The sequence below is a fragment of the Mauremys mutica genome, chromosome 3, assembly GCF_020497125.1.
Source record: "Mauremys mutica isolate MM-2020 ecotype Southern chromosome 3, ASM2049712v1, whole genome shotgun sequence".
Lineage (NCBI taxonomy): Eukaryota > Metazoa > Chordata > Testudines > Geoemydidae > Mauremys > Mauremys mutica.
The window spans coordinates 83,195,514-83,221,133 of record NC_059074.1 but is presented as its reverse complement, the minus strand read 5'-3'; the positions used below and the strand labels follow the sequence as shown (position 1 = coordinate 83,221,133).

Here is a 25,620-nt window from a genome sequence, read left to right as displayed (position 1 = left end):
AGAAAAAACAATGAGTTCTGGGTAATGTAAGGAGAAGCAAGGACATTTTGTTATCTTGCACTGAGGAAGTAAATGGACAGTGTGTTTACACTCATGAAAACAGGATCTCAATAAAGATTTGGTTCAATGCACTGAAAAAGGCTTAAGGGTGCAATAAACTTATTTAAACAAAAGGTTAGTCTGCTAAGCTAAGTTTAGTTTTGAAGAAGCATGTTTTACTTTTGCTTTATATGTAACCATTTCTCTTTCCATTATCCTTGTTCACTATCTCTTAAATCTTAGCCTTTGATAATAACCTTGTGATTGTTTTCATTATAACTATATCTCAGTGCTGTGATGTTATAAAGGACTTGATCCGGCATTGTACCAGTCAAGTTATATGTATATTGTTCTCTTGGGGACAAGAAACCTGGTAATTCCTGTGGGTATCGAGTGACAGGGGCTGGATACTAAAAGGGAGTGCTTTCAGAGGGGGCCAGGGGATGGGGTGTGCCTGTTGCTAACCTGCAAGACAAAGTAAGGGCTGGCAGGACCCTGAGGAGATTGTTTGGGTGGTTAATGGGCTGGTGGGGTCAGGGAGCTGACATCCAGTTAAGCACACGCAAATCTTCCTCTCACCAGAGGCAGGGAGGTAACAAGGTGACTCTTAGTCCCTGAGAACGTGTCACATCTATCTACAACTTCTGGAATGTAGAAATCCCAGAAGACCATGAATGCTGGCTCTGGGCAGGCCAATCTTTTTAGGCTGAAGGTCAATTTGTTGCACAACTTCTCTTTTTCCTTCAGCCCCCAAAATGTTTCACACTGGGAAAGACTGCACAGCGTCAGTAAGGAGTTATGTAAGTCTAGGCCAGGCGTTATTTCTCCCTTGGTTGGGAGTGCTGAAAGCATCAGGCCAGTGAGTGAAAGTCTTTTGAGTAAAGCACAAGAGTTCCAGAAATTCTTCTGCACCTCCTCTAGCCCAAAAGCAGACAGTTACATAACACATCACCCATTTTTATTTGTAACGATGGTTCTCTAACAACTATCATCACTGCCTTGGGGGACCTCTCCTACTGATACTATTAGAAGAGTTCATGAGTTGCCACCCTTCCTGCTCCCCAGCTTCTCCTTTAGCCTTTTTTTTTTTTATGTGAGAGGGTTTGGTTTTGGGATACTTAGTCCCTTTGTTCTTGCTGGTTCAGTTCCTGTATGGAGCAGTCACCCAGAAAGAGCCACAGCCCCTTTAAATTTCTTTTCCCAGTCAGCCCCATCTAGGACTTAAAAATAGTTTAGAAGCAGGCTCATTAAGACCCAGGTTGTCATATGGTGATTGGGGAAGGGAAACAGATTCCATCTCTGAGCAAGGATGCTTTTGGGATATCCAGTTTTGTATTCTGCAATTCCTTGCCCAGCCATTCAAATCTCCTCCTTCGTGCTCACTGAGTCCCAATTTCTCTCCCCAACTCCAAGTCCCTCCCTCTCCCCAGTCCCAGTCTCCTTACCCAACCAGTTCCCACCTCCATCCCATTCCTCATCTGATCCATCTTGCTCCTTGTCCCAATCTCCTTGTCTAACCAGTCCCAGTTTTTCCATCACACCCCAGCTCCTTGCCAAATCTGTCTCTCCTCCCCCACTGCCCAATTCCTGGAACTAGTTCCTAGTTCCAGTCTCCTTGCTCAGCCAAGCCCAGTCTTCTTGTTGCTCCTCCCCCAGTTCCTTGTCCACTCTTTGTGTTCTGCACCTCAGCCAACTGCTCCCAGTCTCTCCTCCTCTCATTTCCTTCACTGGCTCCTAGTCCCAGCCTCCCTTCTCCTGGGTCTGAGCCTTCTTGTCCAGCCAGTTCCAGCCTTCCCAATTCCAACTCCCAGTCAGTTTCTCTCCTCTTCTCCAAGCCCAGACTCCTTGTCCCAATCTACGCCCTTCCCTCCCACACTGGTCTGGCTTTTTCCCCGTGTATTCAAATCAGATGGCTTCCTTCACCCGGCTGCCAGCAGGGGAGCGATCGAGAGCACAGGAGAGACAGGTTCCCTGCTCTCACTTCCAATGCCTGGTCCCACTTAGGCTTGGAGCAGCTGGGAGCAACCCTTACAGGGAATGTCCTTCTGAGCCCCTGGGCCTCTCTGGGCAGGAGTGTGCTCAGTTGCTCTGTGAAGATGGCTCACATACAGTCTAGTCAGCACTATGAGGGGATGGAGCATGCTCAGTAAGGAAGTTCAGAGATTTTAGTTGTTAAGCTTTAGCAAGTCTCTACTGAGCATGTGTGAACTGTGATTTTTCAAAGGCTTATAACTTGGTCAAATTCAGGTGGATTTTCACCGGGTTAGCAAAAAGTACATCCCTGACATAAACACAACCCCTCTGCCAAATGTCAAGTTCCTGCTCCACAGCCTGGGGGCACAACAGCATTTAACAGAAAAGGTCTCCATTTTTAATATGGGCAAAATAATCCATTTTTCCCTGGCCTCGTTCTCAGAAATGACTGAACCATTTTGTCTGAAATGTTCTAGTTCAGCTTGAAGCAAACACCCAACATGGGAAATTTCAACCCAAATGGTTAAAGTTTGCCATAGTTATAAACACCTGAAAACAGGGTCTTATAAAAATAAGTGTTTGGTATCACTAATAATAGGCAGTGCTACCACAGTTATGTAACTGGCTAATGTTATAATTTTAGAGGCCAGCTGACAAATTATCACTGCACTAGACTTTTACCTCTGGAGACTTATCGTCAAACCTGTGTTAGGTCATGTCTGAACAAGGGCTTCATGGAACATATTTAACTTAGGACTACATCACATAACTAGCAGAAAACTTGGCACTACTCATCATCACTGGCAATCTTTGCTCAGAAGAGGCGCAGAACTGAATAGCAGGCAATGACAGAGATGTGCAACGATAGTTGTGTGGAGAAGCTTGCACAGCACCTGTCTTATGCTTTGCAGTGCCATCAAACCCTCACTTGAATGAGCATCAAGTTTACCCAAAATTTTAAAAACAACATTATAATTTTGTTTACACGTGGACGTGTTTTGAGTTTTAATATTCAAGCAATAAAACTAATTATCCCAGCTACATAATTCTATTTAGATTTTTAATTATATTCTAGATTGCCTTCAAGAGATTATTATTGCACCATTATCCATAAGGAAACATTTACTGCTCTTCATAGGAGTTCACCCTTTTTTTCTTTTGAATTCACATCTTTTTTTGTAAGTTTTAAAAACCATCTTTAGGCTACCTGGGGTTGGGAAAATACCAACTTTAAAAAAAAACACCCAACAACTGTGAAAAGACTCAGTGTTAAACTGATCTAGATTTGACTGGGTACTCACTCTGTCACATAGCTCTTCAAATGTGAAGTCTGCAATGGTTCCACAAGCTTTATTCAGCTTCAGCTCTCTGCCTTGCACTTTTAGAATCCTTGGTCTAGTTACTATGGGAACATGAACAAAGACTCAATCTTGTCTGGATAATTACTATAAAATTCATCTCTTACAGATAGGAAATGCATAGCTTGATGAATAATAGCACATGATTCAACACATAAATTAGACAAAATGCTGATACAATGACTGCCACTTGAGTGTGGCATCAACCCATATACAGCAATGGAACTTATTAATTGGTCAGTGGAGATTGGGCATTGTGTTCTAAATGTATTCTCTTTCAAGAGAAATTAACTTACGTACAATCATTTTGTTTCTGAGCCAGCTCATCAAACAACTTATCCATGACAGCCTCCACATCAGCTTCACTTGTGCTACAGTGAAAAGAATAATAGAATATGAAATTAATAACACTTGAAGCCAACATCAAACAGCTGCCTGAGCCTGCTTAGCTTTTTGCCCATAAAAAACAGAGAACAGGATGTTATGCTCTAAATACAAACATTAGATTTAGAATACACTTAAAAGCAGAGAATATTAACTCTCAGGTAGATGATTCTACCTTATTTGCATACACTGAAAGACTTCTGTGTTTTGAGCTGTTTCCAGTAATGAGGCAATACTGGCAAAGCAAATCCATTAACACTATGTGTACACAATGAGAAAGAAAGGCTTCTGGCTCTATCCTGCATGCAAAATAAGAGCAAATAGACAAGGCTAGGCAAAGCAGTCAAGCATCTGAAGATGTATCTTTTGAAATCTCTGAGACATTCTGAAATTAAATATTGAAATGACTTTTTTTTAAAAATCAAGTCAAACTGACTGTGCTCATCAAACATTTTCGAGTTAAAGTATCAGCTTTGAAATACCAATCTGATCAATATACACATCAATAAATGTATCAGATTTCTTCCATTATTTGGGAAAGATCAGCTATAAACAGCAAAACCTCACACAAAATTTCCTTGTGGAGCACACAAATAAACTTTTTGATTATCTGGTGGCCACCATGAGTATTAAGAAATCTGTACAATAACAGAATATTTTCTATTCTAATTAGAAGACACTATATGGTTTACAGAGTCAAAATTTATGTGTCATAGTTTCTGTGGCCTTTTTTCCTCACTTGACTGAGCATATTATTGACACTTCTCCTTGAAAAACAGAATATGAAAACTGGTAACAGTAACAAAAAACTATTGTATATCATCAAGCAAAACTTAAGTATACAATACTTCATCCAAATTCATACACATTGATGTGTCAGTGAATTTACTATCGGTGTGGAAGTCCACCTTTAAGAAGGTATAAGACGCAATGAAGTTTCATTGGTAGCATAGTTGTAGGCCTTTCTTAATTGACAAATGATGATCTATCATGTCATACTATTATTCTCTCGTTTACTATGCCATAAACACTTTAACTACAATTAACATTGAAACTAATTAAAATCAACTGAGTTAATTTCCAAGAGGAAATTTAACTACAAATAATCTTGTAGGTTTACAACACAAAGTTGTCCAGCATTTCTGGGGCAGAGGTGGGTGGCTGGGGGGAAACAAAACTGCATCATGAAGTATAAAGTCAGTCTGAAGTGCTAGGAATGTTATATTTTTCAGTGACACCTTCTGCAAGTGCCATTTCAAAGAGTAACGCTTTTAAAAACCAAATCTTCTAAATGGAAAGTTGTTTTGGCGTAACAATATAAGTTTCTTTAATTCATATTAGAATCCCTCATTAATAGTATTATTTCTGTGGCACATTATTGCAATGAAATTACATTAGGAAGGAAGCAGTTCAATCAGAAACAAACCAGGAAAGGGTTAAGAATATTAAAAATTATGACAAATATTTGACTTGAGGGCTACAATGAGCAGGAAGTGCATGACTACAGTTTTTTTAGGTGGATATTTCATTCCTAAAATTCCATACTATTCCTAAGAAGATTTGTTTTGGAAGCTGAGAGTGAGACCAAGCAAGTTTACTTCGATCATCACTCTCATAACTTTGATTATTATATGCAGAGTCTGTTTGAAGAGGAGTGGAAAACAGTTTTAGCCACATTTCTTTACATATTTAAAATAATAGACTATGTAGATTATGAAGGAAGAGGAGGATTGTGTTTTATAAAATAATTCTAAGTGATAACACTATATGCATATTATGTAGGTGTCCTAATGATTGCCTTTACTAGAAAATGGAATCGTGTCAGAGCACACCTAGAGGAGTCATGTTTCATGTTAAACACAGTTTTGCAGCCACTGTAGACAGGGACTAGCTGCATTTAACATTGCAGTAGTTGGTCATGGGTAAACCCTGCTTGAACCAATAGAAATGTAATTGTAGTAGGGATGTCAAGTGATTAAAAAAATTAATCACAATTAGTCGCATGATTAAAAAATACTTGTGATTAATCGTGTGATTAATCGCACTGTTAAACAATAATAGAATACCATTTATTTAAATATTTTTGGATGTTTTCTACATTTTCAAATATATTGATTTCAATTACAACACAGAATACAAACTGTACAGTGCTCACTTTATATTTATTTTTGATTACAAGTATTTGCTCTGTAAAAAAAAAGAAAGAAATCGTATTTTTCAATTCACCTAATACAAGTACTCTAGTGCAATCTCTGTATCATGAAAGTTGAACTTAAAAATGTAGAATTATGTTAAAAAAACCCTGCGTTCAAATATTAAACAATGTAAAATTTTAGAGCCTGCAAGTCCACTCAGTCCTACTTCTTGTTCAGCCAATCACACAAATAAATTTGTTTACATTTGAAGGATATAATGCTGCCCACTTCTGGTTTATAATGTCACCTGAAAGTGAGAACAGGTGTTCTCATGGTACTGTTGTAGCCAGCGTCCCAAGATATTTATATGCCAGATGCGCTAAAGGTTCATATATCCCTTGATGCTTCAACCACCATTCCAGAGGACATGCGTCCATGCTGATGATGGGTTCTGCTTGATAACAATTCAATGCAGTGCGGACCCACATATGTTCATTTTCATTATCTGAGTCAGATGCCACCAGCAGAAGGTTGATTTTCTTTTTTGGTAGTTTGGGTTCTGTAGTTTCCGCATTGGAGTTTTGTTTTTTTAAGACTTCTGAAAGCATGCTCCACACCTCGTCCCTCTCAAATTTTGGATGGCACTTCAGATTCTTAAACCTGGGGTAGAGTGCTGTAGCTATCTTTAGAAATCTCACATTGGTACCTTCTTTACATTTTGTCAGTTCTGCAGTTACAGTGTTCTTAAAATGAACATGTGCTGGGTCATCACCCGAGACTGCTATAACATGAAATATATGGCAGAAAGCAGGTAAAACAGAGTAGGGGATATACAATTCTCCCCCAAGGAGTTCAGTCATAAATTTAATTAATGCGTTTTTTTTTAATGAGCTTCATCAGCATGGAAGCATGTCCTCTGGAATGGTGGCCGAAGCATGAAGGGCTATATGAATGTTTAGCATATCTGGCATGTAAATACCATCCAATGCCAGCTACAGAAGTGCCATGCAAATGCTTGTTCTCACTTTTTGGTGACATTGTAAAAAAGAAGCGGGCAGCGTTATCTCCTGTAAATGTAAACAAACTTGTTTGTCTTAGCGATTGGCTGATCAAGAAGTAGTGACTGAGTGGACTTGTAGGCTCTGAAGTTTTACATTGTTTTGTTTTTGAATGCAGTTATGTAACAAAAAGAAATCTACATTTGTACGTTGCACTTTCATGATAAAGAGATTGCACTACAGTACTTGTATGAGGTGAGCTGAAAAATAATATTTCTTTAGTTTATAATGTTTACAGTGCAAATATTTGTAATAAAAATAATATACACTTTGATTTCAATTACAACAAAGAATACTATATGAAAATGTAGAAAAATATCCAAAATACTTAATAAATTTCAATTGGTATTCTATTGTTTAACAGTGCGATTAAAACTGCGATTAATCGTGATTAATTTTTTTAATCGCGATTACTTTTTTTGAGTTAATTGTGTGAGTTAACTGTGATTAATCAACAGCCCTAAATTGTAATAAATATTTTAATACTAAATTGTTTCTATGGTTGATATAAAATTATTAAACCAATATGCATCATCTATGTGATGCATGAAGCTTTCAGTGGTATGCTAGTCACTATTTAACTTTTAAAACGTTTTCAGGTAGCACTTAAGTCACATTTTTCTATATGAAACCTTGAAAAGGAATTGCAGCTCTGCACGTTTTGTAAATTACAGAATGGTAAACCTGATCTTTCTTTATAGTATCCCTCTTCTTGCAAAAGAAGGTCCCTCAACTCCAAACATCTGTACCATTAGAAGACACAGCTGCTCCCCATTAATAATTAGAAGACACAGCCACTCCCCTCATTAAAAAAAAAGGAAGCTTCTAGTATTCAGTAGGATAATACTACTACTGAGGGTGGTGTCTTATTCTGGTATTTCAAATGAGTGGTACTTATTTTGTAGGAAGAGCTTGGAAGATTACTACCATGTTTCCTCCTGCTCCCCCCACAAAAATCTGACCTCCATTCTAAGCACAAGACATTTCCATTTTTCAGGACACACATATACCCTGTTTATTTATGAAAATTAAAGTTGTGCTAATCATACTTATTAATAGACAGCAGGGTGCGAGCATGGTGGACAAGAATCAGTCAATGGGGGGGGGGGCGGGTGGTGGGCAGAAGGAGGAGCATGGGAGAGTTGGCAGCAAAATATTTCAGAGATCTGACCAAAAATGTCGATGCTGGCTCTACACAGACTGAAGGTCCTCGTGCATGAAATGGAAAGGTGTATCCTATGGAGATGGTGGGAAAGGGAGGCAAAATGTATCATCCCTCTGTTGGAGTTGCAAGGATTCTACTATTCTTTTTTTGCTACATTACACTATCTCAGTGGTTTTCAATTTTTTTTTCTGGAGACCCAGCTGAAGAAAATTGTTGAAGCCTGCGACCCAACGGAGCTGGGGATGAGGGGCTTGGGGTGTAGGAGGGGCTCAGGGCCGGGGCAGTGGGTTGGAGTGCAGGGGTGAGGGCTGCAGGGTGGGGCCAGGAATGAGGGGTTCAGGATATGAGAGGGGGCTCTGGACTGGGGCAGGGGATTGGGGTGCGGGATGGGGTCAGGGCTCTGGGTGCAGGATCTGGGCTGGGGCAGAGGAGTCTGAGGTGCAGGAAAGGGCTCTGGGTTTGGAGGGGCTCAGGGCTGGGGCAGAGGATTGGGGCACAGGCTTATCTCGGGCAGCTCCTGGTCAGTGGTGCAGAGGCAGGCTTCCTGCCTATCCTAGCACCGTGGACCATGTTTTGCCCCAGAACCAGCCAGCAGCAGGTCCAGCTCCTAGGCAGAGGTGTGCTAGCAGTTCCGTGCAGCTCTTGCCTGCAGGCACTGCCCCCCAGCTCCTATTGGCCATTTCCTGGCCAATGGGAGTGTGAAGCCAGTGCTCAGGGCAGGGGCAGCGCACGGAGTCCAGTGGCCCACCCCCGCCTAGGAGCCGGACCTGCTGCTGACTGCTTCCGGGGCGCAGCGCGGTGTCTGAACAGGTAGGGACTAGTCTGCCTTAGCCGGGCAGCACCGTCGACGGGACTTCTAATGGCCTGGTTGATGGTGCTGACCAGAGCCACCCAGTGCCTTACATTCTGTGACCCAGTATTGGGTCGCAACCCACAGTTTTAAAACCACTGCACTATCTTGTGCGCTTAGGAGGCAACCAGCATTATTTTAGTGACAGAAAGCTGGATGGGACTACCTTCAGTCTCCATCACTATCACTTCACTGGTCATAAGTTTTGAAACTAGTATCATGAAGCACTATGTATGGGGCATTAAGCTTTGGGGCAGATGTGTATGTCCTAGTTATGGTCCTTTAAACTGGGAGCTGTAATTGCAGGTCACATGCTTGGTCTTAATCATTTGGCTTACAGCAAACCACATAAACCTTTCTGCCTCTTAGGTGCGGAAGCAAACAAGACAGATCCAGGGTCAGGGCCCTGCGTGCCTCTTGGACAAAAGACTTCAGAGGGAAATAGGTGCAGGAAGCAAGGATCATATGGGGAGGGGGTGGGGAGAAGCTGTGAAGACCTGGGGACAAGGGTTAGAATGAAACTCTGCTGGGTGATTATGACTGTTTACAGTCTGTATTTCTAAATGAATATAGAAAAGCCCTGAGTAAAAGAACTGGAACTGGACAGTTGCCTGGAGCATGATTTCACTTTCTCCAGGTGGTATTTGGCAACTTGCTTCCAAACTCCTTCCCACCAAGGCTAAGTATGCCAGATCCACAGTCACAGCCTTTGAATAAAAGCTGGATTTTGACTTCTGGGCTCCAATAGGGTACAGTACAGCACCATTACGGATTCATCAAATGTTTGTTCATTAAGTATAAGGCCCAGATCCTGCAAAGATTTACACACGCACAATGAAGTCAGTGAGACTACTCACAGGGATAAAATTAAAAGGTGCCTAAATCTTTGAAGGATTAAGGCTTAAATAAGTACAATTTTGATTTAATAATTCCAGTAATAAGGAAAAGCAGTCCAACTCCATGTATTTAGAAAAAAGGAAAAACGTACTAGTATTTAAATTCTCTTCCACTACAATGTTTTTTTAATAAGATGCATACTCAAGAGTAATTTCACTGTTCTTCTTCGAGTGATTGCTCCTATGCATTCCATGTAGGTGTGCGCACCCCGCGTGCACGGCTCTTCGGAACATTTTTACCCTAGCAACTCCGGCGGGCCGACTGGGCGCCCCCTGGAGTGGCGCCGCTATGGCGCTGGATATATACCCCAGCCGGCCCGTCCGCTCCTCAGTTCCTTCTTACCGCCCGTGACGGCCAGTTGGAACAGTGGAGTGCTCCTTTACCTCCACAGCCCTAGCGTTTCTCTGTTTCCTACGTGTACATAGTTGGTTACGTTAGTTAAGTTGTTAGATTAGTTGAATAGTTTAGTTAGATATAGTATAGTAAGGGAATTAGGGGGGTTTGCCCCTCTTCTTCCACAACCGGTGCGGGCTCATGCCCAAGGCACCGGGGTTTAAGCCCTGTGCGGCTTGCCAGCGGCACATGCCGGTCGGGGACCCGCACGCCTCCTGCCTGCGCTGCCTCAGGGAGACCCATCGGCCAGATAAGTGACCCATCTGCACGGCGTTTAAGCCGCGAACTAGAAAGGAGCGGGACTCTCGCCTAAAGCAGCTCCTTATGGAGGCGACACTTCAACCTCCCGCGCCGACCCCAGCGGCACTGAAGTCGTCATCGGCGCGCAGCGCACCTGCGGCCCCGAGCCGCTCCGGTACCGACACTGCTCGAGCTCCGCAACCGGCACCGGCGTCCCGGCACCGTTCCCTCTCTCCAGCGAGGAAACGGAAGACGGCGCAGACGGCCTCTAAGCCGCATGCTCTGGGACCGCTTGCCCAGCCACCACCGGCACCTCCGGTACCGGCTGCGGCGGTGCACAAACCGTGCACGGTACCGTCGACTCCAGCGCCGCAAGAACCGTTGAGTCCGGTACCGCCCTGCTCCCCGGTGCCAACCGCGGTCGAGCTACATCTCCCGTCCACGCCCGAGACCTTCTCGACGGCGAGAGAGCTCATCGAGCTCACAGAGGCACCGAGGCTCCGGCCCCCGGCACTGCCGGTGCGGGCCGTTCAGTCAGCGGGCAAGCCGGCGATGATGCGGCCGCCTCCCCTTGACGGACGAGATAGACGACGGTGCCGGTCCCGCAGACTGTCACCGCCACGTCGATCCAGGTCCCGGCACCGTTCACCATCGTGGTACCGCTCCCCGTCTCGGCACCGGTCGCAGTCCTGGTACCGCTCAACATCGCGGTACCGGTCGCACTCCCGGAGATGCTCCTGGTCCCGGTCACCCGACCGTCGGTACCGAGGGAGGTCCGGATCCCGGTACCGTTCCCGGCACCGCGACTCCCGAAGCCTCTCCCGACACCGTCGGTCGAGATCGCGGTCGAGCTCCCGGCACCGAGGCAGCCGATGGTCCCGCTCTCCATCCCGGCACCACGACGACCGGCACCGATCCTCGGCACCGTCCAGGGACATACTGCCGGCATCCACGGTTCAATCTGTTAGCGCCTCTGCCCCGCCTTGGCCTTCTCGTCAGCCCTCAGTCGCCTCTCAGACGGGCAGCGGGAGAGATCTCTGGGCCGACCCCCAAGGCCAGGACCACGGACCGCAGCAGTGGGGTTTTTGGGTCCCCTGGGCCTACCACGAGCCTCAAGGGCTCCCCTTCCCCCCGAGGCACGCAGGCGCCGAACATAGGGTGCCGGAAGCCACGGTGAGCAGACCTCCCCCATCACCACCGGGTGAGGCCCTGTCGCCACCTAGTCCCGCAGAGCATCCGGGGTCCGAGGTGGCTTCACACCCCCTGGAAGAACCACCTCCAGAAGCGGTGGTCCAGGGTCTGTCCTCATCATCCTCGCCGGATGAGGCGGTGGCGGGGGCTTCTACGGCAGACCCCCCTCCTATTGACTTGCGGGCCCACCAAGACCTTCTTCGCCGGGTGGCGAAGGCTATCGACCTCCCCGTGGCGGAGGTCCCAGAGGATGACGACCCAGTGACCAACGTGATTGGAGCTGAGGCCCCGCTGCGGGTGGCCCTGCCCTTCATCCGCACCATACAGCGGAATGCCACTACCATCTGGCAGTCACCGGCGTCCGTCCCTCCCACCGCGCGTGGCGTGGAGCGCAAGTACTCAGTCCCGCCCACCGGATACGAGTACCTCTATACGCATCCGACTCCGGACTCCCTCGTGGTACAGTCCGTAAATGACCGGGAGAGGCATGGACAGCCCGCTCCGGCGCCAAAATCCAAAGACGCACGGCGCATGGACCTGTTGGGCCGGAAGGTCTATTCGGCGGGTGGCCTCCAGCTCCAGATTGCCAACCAGATGGCTCTTCTCGCTCATTACACCTTTGACATCTTGGTGTCCCTGGCGAAATTTTCGGAGCTGATCCCAACAGCCTCACGTCAGGAGTTCTCGGCCCTCCTGGAAGAAGGCAGAAAAGCCTCCCGGGTCCTCCATCCAGGCCACTCTGGACTCGGCGGACTCAGGAGCCAGAACCCTGGCCTCAGGTGTGACCATGAGGCGCATCTCCTGGCTGCAGTCCTCCACCTTGCCGCCTGAGGTGCAGTACACCCTACAAGACCTCCCGTTCGACACTCAGGGTCTCTTCTTGGAGAAAACGGACTCCAGGATTCAGACCCTCAAAGATGGTCGAATCGCCATTCGCACCTTGGGTATGCACACGCCGGCTACCCAGGGGAGGTCATTCCGGCAGCAGCCCTACCGGCCCTTTACTCAGGCCAGGTCACGGCCGTATAATAGTCGGCGTGGTAACCTGAACCGCCGTAGACCATCGGGCAACAGGCGCAACCAGGCCCAGGCACCTTCCAAGGCCCCTCAAGGGCCCAAACAGGCCTTTTGATGGGACGCCCGAGAACGGCCCATCAGACTCTTTCCCGGATCCTACCCCATTATTTTGCAACCGCCTTTCCCACTTCCTCCCAGCGTGGTCCCAAATAACATCGGACAACTGGGTACTTCATACTATCCAGTATGGTTACCACCTTCAGTTTGTTTCGCCCCCTCCTTCCCACCCACCTTCCCCGTCCCTCTTCAGGGACCCCTCTCACGAGCAATTCCTCCTACAAGAGGTCGAGATTCTGTTGAGCTTGGGTGCCATAGAGGAGGTGCCGCACGACATGCGGGGCAGGGGATTTTATTCCCGATATTTTCTCATCCCCAAGGCGAAAGGAGATCTCCGACCTATACTAGACCTCCGGGAGCTCAACAGGTACCTGCTCAAGCTCAAGTTTCGCATGGTCACCCTGGGGACCATCATTCCCTCCCTGGATCCGGGAGACTGGTTTGCCGCCCTCGATATGAAGGACGCGTACTTCCATATCGCGATTTACCCTCCCCATCGACGGTACCTGCGCTTCGTGGTCAACAGCGCGCACTACCAGTTTGCGGTGCTACCCTTCGGTCTGTCCACCGCGCCAAGGGTCTTTACCAAGTGCATGGCAGTGGTTGCCGCAGCCCTCCGCCGTCGTCGCATACACGTCTACCCGTATCTCGACGACTGGCTGGTTCGCGGGACATCCCGACAGCTGGTAATGGATCAACTGACAGAAATACTATCCCTATTTCGGTTCCTGGACCTTCTCATCAATGCCGAGAAGTCCACTTTAACTCCATCACAACGAGTGGAGTTCATCGGAGCAGTCCTCGACTCCAGTTTGGCCAGGGCCTGCCTCCCTCGACCTCGGCACCAGACAATGGTCTCCATCATCCGGGACCTACACACCTTTCCCACGACAATGGTTCGGTCCTGCCTACGCCTCCTGGGCCACATGGCGTCCTGCACATTCGTGACCACGCACGCCAGGCTGCGCCTTCGCCCATTTCAATCTTGGCTAGCGTCGGTGTACCGCCCGCATCGTGACCCCATAGACATGGTGGTCACGGTCACGAAACCAACCCTCGATTCGCTCAGTTGGTGGCTGGACCCAGAGGTCGTGTGTGCAGGAGTCCCATTCCGCCCTCCTCACCCATCCGTCACCCTGACCACGGATGCCTCGGCGTTGGGATGGGGGGCTCACCTGGGCGACCTTCACACCCAGGGTCTCTGGGCGCCCCAAGAGCTCTCCCTCCACATCAACGTCCGGGAGCTGCGAGCGATCCGCTTGGCATGTCTCGCCTTCCGCGCCCGTCTGCAAGGCCGCTGTGTGGCGGTGTTCACGGACAACACGACGGCGATGTTCTATGTGAACAAGCAGGGCGGAGCCCACTCCTCCCTGCTCTGCAAGGAAGCGATGCTCCTGTGGGTCTTCTGCGTGACCCACTCGATTCGCCTGGAAGCGTCCTTTCTTCCAGGAGTGCAGAACACGCTGGCCGACCATCTCAGCAGGTCGTTCCTCTCCCACGAGTGGTCTCTTCGTCCAGATGTGGTGCACACAATTTTCCGGAGGTGGGGGTTTCCCCAAATAGACCTGTTTGCTTCCAAGGAGAACAGGAAGTGCCACCTGTTTTGTTTGTACCAGGGTCGCTCTCCAGGCTCCCTGTCGGACGCATTCCTCTGCTCCTGGACGGATCACCTCCTCTACGCCTTCCCTCCATTCCCGCTCATACACCGGGTGCTACTCAAGCTTCGGAGGGACAGGGCCCACCTAATACTTGTCGCTCCGGCCTGGCCGAGGCAGCAATGGTACACCCTGCTGCTCAAGCTCTCCGTTCGGGATCCCATTCCCCTTCCGTTATGGCCGGACCTCATCACGCAGGACTTCGGCAGACTCCGCCACCCGCCATCTTACAGCTTGGTACCTGCATAGTTGACCCATGCAGAGAGGGACTGTTCGGCGGCAGTACAGCAAGTCCTATTTGAAAGCAGGAAGCCTTCCACTCGCTCCACCTACCTCGTGAAATGGAAGCGTTTCGCGCTCTGGTGCGATCAGCGCGGCCTTAATCCCTTCCTAGTCCCTATCCCTAAAATCCTGGACTACCTCTGGTACCTTAAAGAACAAGGACTTGCGGTCTCCTCCTTGAAAGTGCACCTGGCAGCCGTGTCCGCCTTTCGTCCATCCATGGGAGGTCGGTCCATCTTCTCCAACCAGATGGTTTCCCGCTTCCTTAAAGGCCTGGACCGCTTGTACCCGCCGATGCGGCGTCCTACCCCGACCTGGGAGTTAAACCTCGTTCTGGCCAAGCTTATGGGACCGCCCTTCGAGCCCCTGGCCACATGCTCTCTACTCTATCTCTCCTGGAAGACGGCCTTCCTCGTTGCGATTATGTCAGCAAGACGAGTTTCTGAGCTCCGTGCCCTAACGGTTAGTCCACCATACACCGTCTTCCACGGAGACAAGGTGCAGCTTCGACCACACCCGGCCTTCCTCCCTAAGGTGGTGTCGGCCTTTCACCTCAATCAGGAGATCTTCCTTCCGGTCTTCTTCCCGAAGCCGCACGCCTCACCTCATGAGCAACAGCTTCACACCCTCGACGTCCGCAGGGCCCTCGCTTTTTATATCGAGCGGACGAAGCCCTTCCGGCGTTCGCCACAGCTATTTGTCGTGGTTGCTGATCGCATGAAAGGCGAGCCGGTCTCCTCGCAGCGGATTTCCTCCTGGGTGACGGCATGTATCTGGACATGCTACGAGCTTGCTCGCGTGCCACCATGCCGCCTCACTGCTCACTCAACGAGAGCGCAAGCCTCGTTGGCCGCTTTCCTGGCCCATGTTTCCATCCAGGACATCTGTAGAGCGGCCACCTGGTCTTCTGTACACACCTTCGCTTCCTACTACGCGTTGGTGCAACAATCTAGAGACAATGCAGCCTTCGGCTCAGCAGTCTTACACTCTGCCACGTCTCACTCCGACCCCACCGCCTAGGTAAGGCTTGGGACTCACCTACATGGAATGCATAGGAGCAATCACTCGAAGAAGAAAAGACGGTTACTCACCGTAGTAACTGTTGTTCTTTGAGATGTGTTACTCCTATCCATTCCAGACCTGCCCTCCTTCCCCACTGTCGGAGTAGCCGGCAAGAAGGAACTGAGGAGCGGACGGGCCGGCTGGGGTATATATCCAGCGCCATAGTGGCGCCACTCCAGGGGGCTAGGGTAAAAATGTTCCGAAGAGCCGTGCACGCACGGCGCGCACACCTACATGGAATTGATAGGAGCAACACATCTCGAAGAACAACAGTTACTACGGTGAGTAACCGTCTTTTATAACTTACTAACTAGTTCTTTCTATATCTAGAGAAACAACTGTAACTCTTTAATTTTATTATGTGGTACAGGGATATTTAATTTCAAGAGGTCTGTCTCCCAGGCTGAAGCCCCTGAAGGTTCTCATAAACCTTTGTTACTGGAAACATACTTTGCTGCTACATTGTAATTACACCACAGGCAAGAAGATATTACAAATAAATTTGTCTGTACCACTCTGGTTGCCATTGACCTAATGATAGACTTGCCTTAAAAGCAAGTTGGCAAAGACAAAAGTCTATGATGCAAAGGTGTTCCAACATTTTAACTCAAAGAGAAGATGTTTCTGTCAGGCAGATGCATCCACTTGTACTTATGGCTGTATTGTGTATCATTTAAATATTTTTATCATGTTCAAATACAGAGTAAATGCTAAAGTAAATTCATCATGGTAAATATAAACAGATCATCTGTCAAAATAAGACTTTTTTTATACCCACAAATAGGAACACCCAACATTAAATGAATCCTTGTCAGAAGATTTCTATAAATACTTAATTACTTTAATACAATACGGATGTTCTTCTATTATAAGTGAATTGTACACTCTCCTACAAGAGGATATTCATTACTTTCTAACCATCTGTCACTTCAGTTCTCCAAACACCACACCTCCCTAAAAATCTAATTAGTTTTGATTCAGTTGCACATTGTAAATGAAGCTAGTGTGGATACTGAAAATGTAGTCTAATGAAGTTAACATTATGGCATAATGGAAGGCAGTCCGCAGTACAAAATGGATCAGAAGGCAAAGAAAGAAAAAAAAAGTCACACTCTGCTAATTGTATTATACATTTTCCCTCTCCCACTGAGTAAGAAGTTATTGGCTATTAAGGAAAAAAAAGGGGTGGGGGCAGCAAAAATCCCACAATAGATCAACTTACAGGTAGTAAAGTTTCCCTGCTGCAGGAAGAACCCGTTTCCTATAATCTATTCCAGAATCAAGTCGGATTGTGCTGCAGTATTTCTACAGAAACAAAAGATAGCATGATTACTTTCCTCAGTTCTGGCATTAGGGAATGCAGGTTATAAAAATAAACCTAAAATACTAAAACCATACAAACACAACACAGTCAATCATACTCTGGAAACAAAGACGTACCCTACAACTACTTCTAATTTGTAGCAATCTTTATATTTTTTTAGTGCAACCAAGATTATAAAAATTCTTTAACTTGACTGTAAAAGAAATACAGTTTTTAAAATCATCAACTAATTTAAGTTTTGTTGGGAAAAAGACTGAAGCACAGAACACAAAGATTAAAATGCTCTCCCTAGACCAATTATTTTCTTCATGCCCAACTGATGTAACTCATAATAAGGAACATAGATTTTTATTTTTAATAAACTATTATAACCTTTCCATTTCCATACTTGAACCATAATGTATTCATGATCGCTCACTGAATCTATTGTCATAATAACTATTCAAGCAGAAAGCATAGAACCAACAGTACCAGGTTGTATATTCTTTTGGTGAAATCCTGGCCCCATAGAATTCAATAGCACCCCCGCACCCCCACCCCATTAACTTCAGTGAGGTCAGCATTTCACCCTTTGGCAGGGACCAGGTCTCTGGGGATGAGGGGATTGGGTTTTTTGAGTTTTTTTGCTAAGTGCCTAAAACACATTTGGGCACTGTACAACCTGCAACCACAACAACAGGAGCCTCAAGAGAAGAAAGGTCTTTAAGGGAAACATCTGGATAGATAAACCTGAATCAACAAGATAACTGAAACAATAAAACAGAATTTTTTTTCAGGCAGCTGAACACTATTAAGATCACTCTGAATTCCACGAATCCATACAGTACCAAACTCCATGGAATTGTTGTGGATCTCAGCTTTCCTCTGTATTAATAGATTATCTTTAACACACTGGTTAAAGATTTCATACTTTGTTTTTGAGAATCTTTTCATCAAAGTTTGTCTATGACTGTTCAACTAGGTCTGACCATTGATCAAAATTATTTTACTTTAAGCAGTTAACTAATACAATTCACAAGTGTCAAACCTAGTCTATAATGACTAGATTGCAGAAAGAATAGGTTAAGGAAACCTTAGAACTACCTTCACTATTAATCTAGGAACATGGTCTCTTTTTGTGCTGCTTTCCTAGGAGTTACTGATTAAAAAAAAAAGTTCACAGGAGGGGAATGTGATGATAGGGAGTCTTGATATCACTTAAATTTTTCCTTGGACATTGCTGAAGATTCTGTAGATCTAAACCAGGGGTCGGCAACCTTTCAGAAGTGGTGTGCCGAGTCTTCGTTTATTCACTCTAATTTAAGGTTTTGCATGCCGGTAATACATTTTAATGTTGTTAGAAGGTCTCTTTCTAGAAGTCTATAATATATAACTAAACTATTGTTGTATATAAAGTAAATAAGGTTTTAAAAATGTTTAAGAAGCTTCATTTAAAATTAAATTAAAATGCAGAGTCCCCCAGACCAGTGGTCAGGACTTGCCTACCCCTGATCTAAACGGATCAGCTGTATATTTTGATTTAGTCTTCTTCCTCCTTTTAGAAGGCATTAGAGTAAAGGAAAAAAGTGAAAAGGCCACCTTAAAAGCACAAAATCCTAGGAAAGAGAATTATTAAAAATGCCTGGGAAGGAAAACAAAAAACAACCCCACCCCTCAAAACCAAAACAGCAACAAACCTAACAGATTAAACGGCCACAAAAATAAAAAAGAGTAACATTGTAATTGGAAAAAATATGCTTCAGAGACAGGCAGCAGCATGAACAAGCAAGTGAGGGATGTTTGAACTTCCCCTTAGCATCATCTGTATCTACTAGTAGGCAAGGCAAAGTAGCAGAGCCCCAGAATTTAACAGCAAAGCTGGTGTATTCTGCTTTTCTTTGTCAGGAAGCCCTCCTCAGCATTTCACTCACTAGAGCTTTCTAGTTTAACAGAAATGGATCAAACAAAATGTAATTTTCTTTGTCAGCCAGAGAAACAAATTTTGGCAAGAGTTATCAGTGCTCTTAGGTCATCTAGATCAGCTTTGGGTCTCTGATAATGCTTTTCACTGGTTTCTTTTCTCTGGAAATTATGTGGGTTTCTTGGAATTTTGCAGGAGATTATGGGAGTTTGACCTCATTTCCCACAATCACTTTGGCCTTTTAGGAGGCTTTTCAAAATCCTCCACAACTTCAGGGAGTTGTGGGATAGGTACCCAGAGGGTAGCGCAACTGCAATGGTACAAAATAGTTGCAGTCTGGCTAAGGGGCAAAGAGCACCTGAAACACCACAGCTAGTTTGGTAACACTGCACTGTAGGTACTTACAATGGTGTATCTCACTAGTTCAACTACCAGTGGTTCTATTCGCTAGGAAGATGCTCTGCATACTTTCACTTTGCTGGTGAGGAATGGGGACCGATTATGGAGACTACTGTTATGAGCAGGGTGAAACCTTATAGGTTGCATTTAAACCTCCTTCAAACTGATGTGTGAATGAATTCCTCATTGAAGGCAGATAAGGGCCCACATCTAAAACAAAGCCTAACAGAGTCTGTCCAGAAACTAGCACTAGGTTTGGCTGGGTATTATGATAAGATATGTGCAGGTGGGTGGCAGAGGTGGGGAGAGAACACTCAGAAAACTAAAAGACAGCCTGAAGGAGGGGCTGAAAACACGATGGCTGACTTTGGAAGCGTTTTTTGTGTCAGGGGTGCAGGCTGAAAAGAATGCTCTTGAATAAAAGAAGCTGCTTCCTGCTATTAGATTCCTTCTGCATTCAGAGACACAGGACTTTGTACATTCTTTGTAAATAAAAAAACCCTGCATTATAAAAATACCTATCACCTACTTCTATTCCCATCTGGAGCACCCACAGGGCCCCAAAATTTGAATACTGCACGGGTCAAAAAGGGGCAACACTACTGAGGTTGGCAGAAGTATGTTAGCATTTGTTGCTACTATAATTCATAGCTTGTTTGGCTGATGGGGAGTTTACCATTGTGAAGAAGACATGAGTTTGTTTTAATCATCCCAATGATTTAATCTGTATAGTGAAGGAGTTTATGGAGCTGAGAATTGTGAATATAAATATTATCAATAACAGCTACGAAGTACCTTTGTTGTGCTCTATTTGTGGTTGGTTAACTCTTTTGCTGTATGTCTGCATCGCCTCCTTTTGTTCATAGGTTAGAAATCTTTTTTAGAAGTGAAAAAGTTGGAGAAGTGAATTGCTATATTGATATTAAATATAAAATGATTGGTATAGGATCTCACAAAATCTATTCTGAAAAATATCTGTATTAGAAACACAAACATGCAGACTAGCTGCAATATTGAACCAGGGTAACTTTAGCCAGAAGGGCAACAGAATATGTACATCTCAGGGACAGGAAATATACATCTTGTAGGTTTCCATTTTCTTTGTCTTGCTTGTGTGCAGGGGTGGAGAACCACAGAATGGATTTAGGGGGATTGGAGCACAGGAGCAGCCCGATATGGAGCATTGTATTATACTGAGCAATTGGTCCAAACACAGGTCTAGGGATCAGTTACTGGAACAGACATAATGTCTTCCTCTTTAGAAGCCTTTTGGTATTTATTAAATACTTCTCTTTGGAATGGCTGGTGCTCACACCTTGTTTCCCTGTCATGGCAGATATAGTTCATCATGTATCAGAGGGGTAGCCGTATCAGTCTGGTTCTGTAGAAGCAGCAAAGAATCCTGTGGCACCTTATAGACTAACAGACGTTTTGCAGCATGAGCTTTCGTGGGTGAATACCCACTTCTTCGGATGCAAGCAGACTAGCACTGCTTGCATCCGAAGAAGTGGGTATTCACCCACGAAAGCTCATGCTGCAAAACGTCTGTTAGTCTATAAGGTGCCACAGGATTCTTTGCTGATAGTTCATCATAAGTTCTTTGTTGTCCTGCTTAAATCTACTCTGCCTTTCTAACAGTCCTGGTTTTTTCATCTTCAAAGCAGAGTAACTAGAATATTCAATCATAGTCCTGTTTCATAGTGCTCTTTGTATCCCTGGCCCAGGCATGCTTATTATTGTCCCAAAATTAATTGAATTGGACCTTAAAGTCAGTCTCGTGCTGTCACGGCTTGCCAGAGTGATGCTATACTCAGCAAGGTGCTTCAATAGCTGGTCGTAAATGATCGTGTTCCCAAAAGAGTTCAGCTGCAACAAAATCGCCTTATCTTTCTCTGTGGTCCCCAGTGTTTGCATGTCTGCCACTGACTTATCCTCTTCTTTTTAAAACTGAGGTAGCTCAAAGAGGCCCCAAGGCCCATTTTGCTAGGCATTGTATACAAATAATAAAAAGATGGCCCTTGCACTGAAGAGTTTATAATCTAGCTGGCAACATGCTCATAGGAAAGCTTTCTCTGAAACAGGATTGCTGTTAATTAGATTGTAAGATCTTTAGGGCAGAAACCATTTTTTCCTTGTGTGTGTGTGTATAGTACCTACCTAGCACAGTGGGGCATCTAGGTGCTACCACCAAACAAGTTAATAATACAAATAATAAATAATAAAAAAGGAGTGGATCATTGGATAGTAAATATGGAAGAAACTGATGCTGGCAAAAGTAGCACACAAATGAACTCTGGTGTATTCTGTATTTTTGCACAAACTTGCCCCCTGTGCAGTAGAGTGCAGAATACAGATGAGACAGAACACTTAAAGAAGTGACTGATGCACTGTGTGTTGGTAGCAGTAAGACTGCTCACACAACTGGGCTATTATACCAGTGCTTCCCATCCACTCTAGCACTGTACTGGTGGAGATAGTATAGTGGGGGACCACAAGGTGGTTAGCTTACCTCAAAGCAAGACAAATTCCAATGGTGGTGGAATGCCATGCGCTGATGGGGGGTGGGGGAATGGGAGGAGAGAGCTATTTCCTCCCCTCCTCCAAGATATGCAAAGGAGACTAAAGAAATTTTCATTCTAAGTTTCTCTAATGTAGACACGGCCACTGTTGGAGAAGTTTAACAAATCCCAAATTTTGTTTCCATATTTGTAAATTAGGAATAACATTAACTTACCTACCTGACAGGAGTGTTGTGAGGTTATAGTTAATGTTTGCAAAGAGCTCTGTTAGGGGGAAATGCTGTAAGTGTTAAGTATTAGGAAATGTAACTGGTATGTATTATAAAAAGAATGAAAATATGCACTATAAATATTGTATAAATTCAGAATTGAGGGTTTTCAACATTTGAGATTTATAAAAGAAGATTGACATATATAAAAAAGGTAAAAATTATGGAAGGGCTATAAGTATGTGATTGTATGAAAATGAAAAGATGTGTACTGTTCACAAGTACAAATAGTGAACATTATAAAATGTATATAAATGTATTGTGGCCGGTCTAGAAAAATGTCCTTTTCTCCCCCTTATAGATGCCTGTAAAGCTTTATTTATAATTTTGGGAACTGGGAAAAATGATAGTAAAATTTTACAAACTCTACATCAGGGGTAGGCAACCTATGGCACGTGTGCCGAAGGCGGCACGCGAGCTGATTTTCAGTGGCACTCACACTGCCCGGGTCCTGGCCCCTGGTCCGGGGGGCTCTGCATTTTAATTTAATGTTAAATGAAGCTTCTTAAACATTTTAAAAACCTTATTTACTTTACATACAACAATAGTTTAGTTATATATTATAGACTTATAGAAAGAGACCTTCTAAAATATTAAAATGTACTACTGGCATGCGAAACCTTAAATTAGAGTGAACAAATGAAGATTCAGCACACTTCTGAAAGGTTGCCGACCCCTGCTCTACATGTTTTTTGATGCATTGTCACAGACTTCCCAGCCTTTTAAACTTAATATTTTATTAGCATTTAAAAAAAGACTAATATGAACTATAGGTTTTAATTTCTCTCTCTTTGGATAACTAACTTCTCCATCTTCGGACTGATTAAACCCTACAAATGTGATTGCATTCTCATACTCACTAATCACTACCAAGAAATCCTAATCAGCAGCAAAAGAACTTTAACTGGAGTCCTCAGATTGTTAGTCCTTAATTGTTAAAGCCACAATCCTGACTATTGGTTTACATTTTTAAAATGGAGCTTTAAACTTTCAGATTTCATCTGCTTGTGCTAGGACTTCTCTTTTCTTTGTCCCTAAATAAAAACTTAGGGTCAAACCTAGAGTTAGCCTACTCAGGCCTTGTGCTGCTACCTAGGGTTTCCAGCAATTTCTCTGTGCAATGAAGGTATTTAGGGACTGTGACTTCTTACTCCATTCAATTCAAATGCATAACATTAATCAGCCTTACAATTTATTTTGAACTGGTGTATGTATTTATGTATACAAAGGACAAATACAATTATAGTCTGAAAATGCAATTAGTAAGTTAAAAATAGAGAGTTATCATGTACTCATTACCATATAAGTGGGAGTAAAAGCTTCTGATTCTGGAAGGAAAAAATGTGAAGCCTCAAAGCTCAAGTGGGGGTAGACAGCACTAAAGAAGAGGCCATAAAACTTACAACTGCCAATGGGGTGGATTTTACACTTTGAATAGCTCTAATGCTACTGTTAAAAGTTATTAAATGCACAATGATGTATAAGTCATCACAGAAATGTAGGACTGGAAGGGACCTTGGTAAGTCATGGAGTCCAGTCCCCTGCAATGAGCAAGGACTAATTATAGTCTAGACCTTGTTTGACAGGTGTTTGTCTAACCTGTTCTATGATGGAGATTCCACAACCTCTCTAGGTAATCTGTTCCAATGCTTAACTACCCTTACAGTTAGGAAGTTTTTCCTAATGTCTAACCTCAATCTCCCTTGCTATAATTTAAGCCCATTACTTCTTATCCTGTCCTCAGTGGTTAAGGAGAACAATTTGTCATCTTCCTCTTTATAACAGACTTTTATGTCCCTCTCAGTCTGCTCTTCTCCATGCAAAACAATCCAATCCCTCCCTCCCCAAATCTTTCCTCATAGGTCATATTTTCTAGACTTTTAATATTTTTTGTTGCTTTCCCCGGATCTTCTCCAGGTTGTCCACATCTTTCCTGAAGTGGTGTGCCCAGAACTGGACACAGTACTCCAGTTAGGACCTTATAAGTGCTGAGTAGAATGGAAGAATTACTTCTCATGTCTTGCTTACAACACTCCTGCAAATACATCCCAGAATGATGTTTGCTTTTTTTGCAACAGCATTACATTTTTGACTCATTTAGTTTGTAGTCCACTATAATCCCCAAATCCTTTTCTGCAGTACTCCTTCTCATGCAGTCATCTCCCATTTTGTATTCGAGCAATTGATTATTCCTTCCTAAGTGGAGTACTTTGTATTTGTCCTTATAGAATTTCATCCTATTTATTTCAGACCATTTCTCCAGTTTGTCCAGAATTTTGAATTCTAATCATGTCCTCCAAAGCCCTGGCAAATCCGCCCAGCTTTGTATTGTCTGTAAACTTCATAAATGTACTCCCTACGCCATTATCCAAATCATTTATGAAGACACTGAATAGAAATGTACACAGGACAGATTCCTCCGGGACCCCATTTGATATGCCCTTCAAGCTTGACTGTGAACCACTGATAACTACTCTCAGAGTACACTTTTCCCACCAGTTGTGAACTCTCCTTATAGTAGGCTCGTCAAGGCTATATTTCCCCAGTTTGATTCTGAGAAGGTCATGTCAGATAGTAAGGTTTTTTATACTAAGTCGAGATATATCACATCTACTTCTTCCCTCCTATCCACCAGGCTTATTATCCTGTCAAAGAACACTATTAGGTTGGTTTCACGATTTGTTCTTGACAAATCTATGTTAACTATTGCTTATCACATTATTTTCTTCTAGGTGCTTACAAACTGATTGATTAATTGCTCCATTCTCTTTCCGGATGCCAAAGTTAAGCCGACAGATCTATAATTCCCTGTGTTATCCTTATTCTCCCTTTCATAAATAGGTACTATATTTGCCCTTTTCCAGTCACCTGGGATCAGTCCAGTCCTCCACAAGTTCTCAGTGATAATCACTATTGGCTCAAAGATCTTTTCAACCAGCTCCTTAAGTATTCTAGGATGTATTTCATCAGGCCCTGCCAACTTAAAGACATCTAACTTGTCTAAGTAATTCTTAACTTGTTCTTTCTTTATTTTAGCTTCAGATCCTACCCCATTTACATTTATGTTCACTATATTAAACTCCAATCACTGCTAACATTTTTGGTGAAAATAAACAAAAAAGGCTTAACATTTTGGCCACAGCTGTGTTTTCTGTTATTGTCTTTCCCTGCCTCATTGAGTAATGGGCCTACCCTGTCCTTAGTCTTCCTCTTGCTTCACATTTGTAAAATGTTTTGTTAAATAAATCTTATAAAATGAATATTCCTTCCTTTAAACACTTGTATTATTTATTAGCTACTGCATTCATGTTTGGTACAAGACAGTTTTTAAATGTTGTCATGATACTAATATATAGCACAAGCGCCTGGTAAATAGAGAGACAAAGATTTGT

General features: G+C 44.3%; 1 protein-coding gene across 2 annotated transcripts in view; it reads right to left on the bottom strand.

The window, feature by feature from the left end:
- Positions 1-25,620, bottom strand: part of AFG1L (AFG1 like ATPase) — a 148,444-nt gene that overhangs the window by 26,326 nt on the left and 96,498 nt on the right. For both annotated transcript variants that reach the window (XM_045008579.1, XM_045008581.1), the window contains 3 exons: positions 17,040-17,122; positions 3,672-3,742; positions 3,315-3,415 (listed from right to left, as the gene is read on the bottom strand). In XM_045008579.1, the coding sequence (XP_044864514.1) occupies positions 3,315-3,415; positions 3,672-3,742; positions 17,040-17,122 (255 nt within the window). The remainder of the gene's footprint in view (positions 1-3,314; positions 3,416-3,671; positions 3,743-17,039; positions 17,123-25,620) is intronic.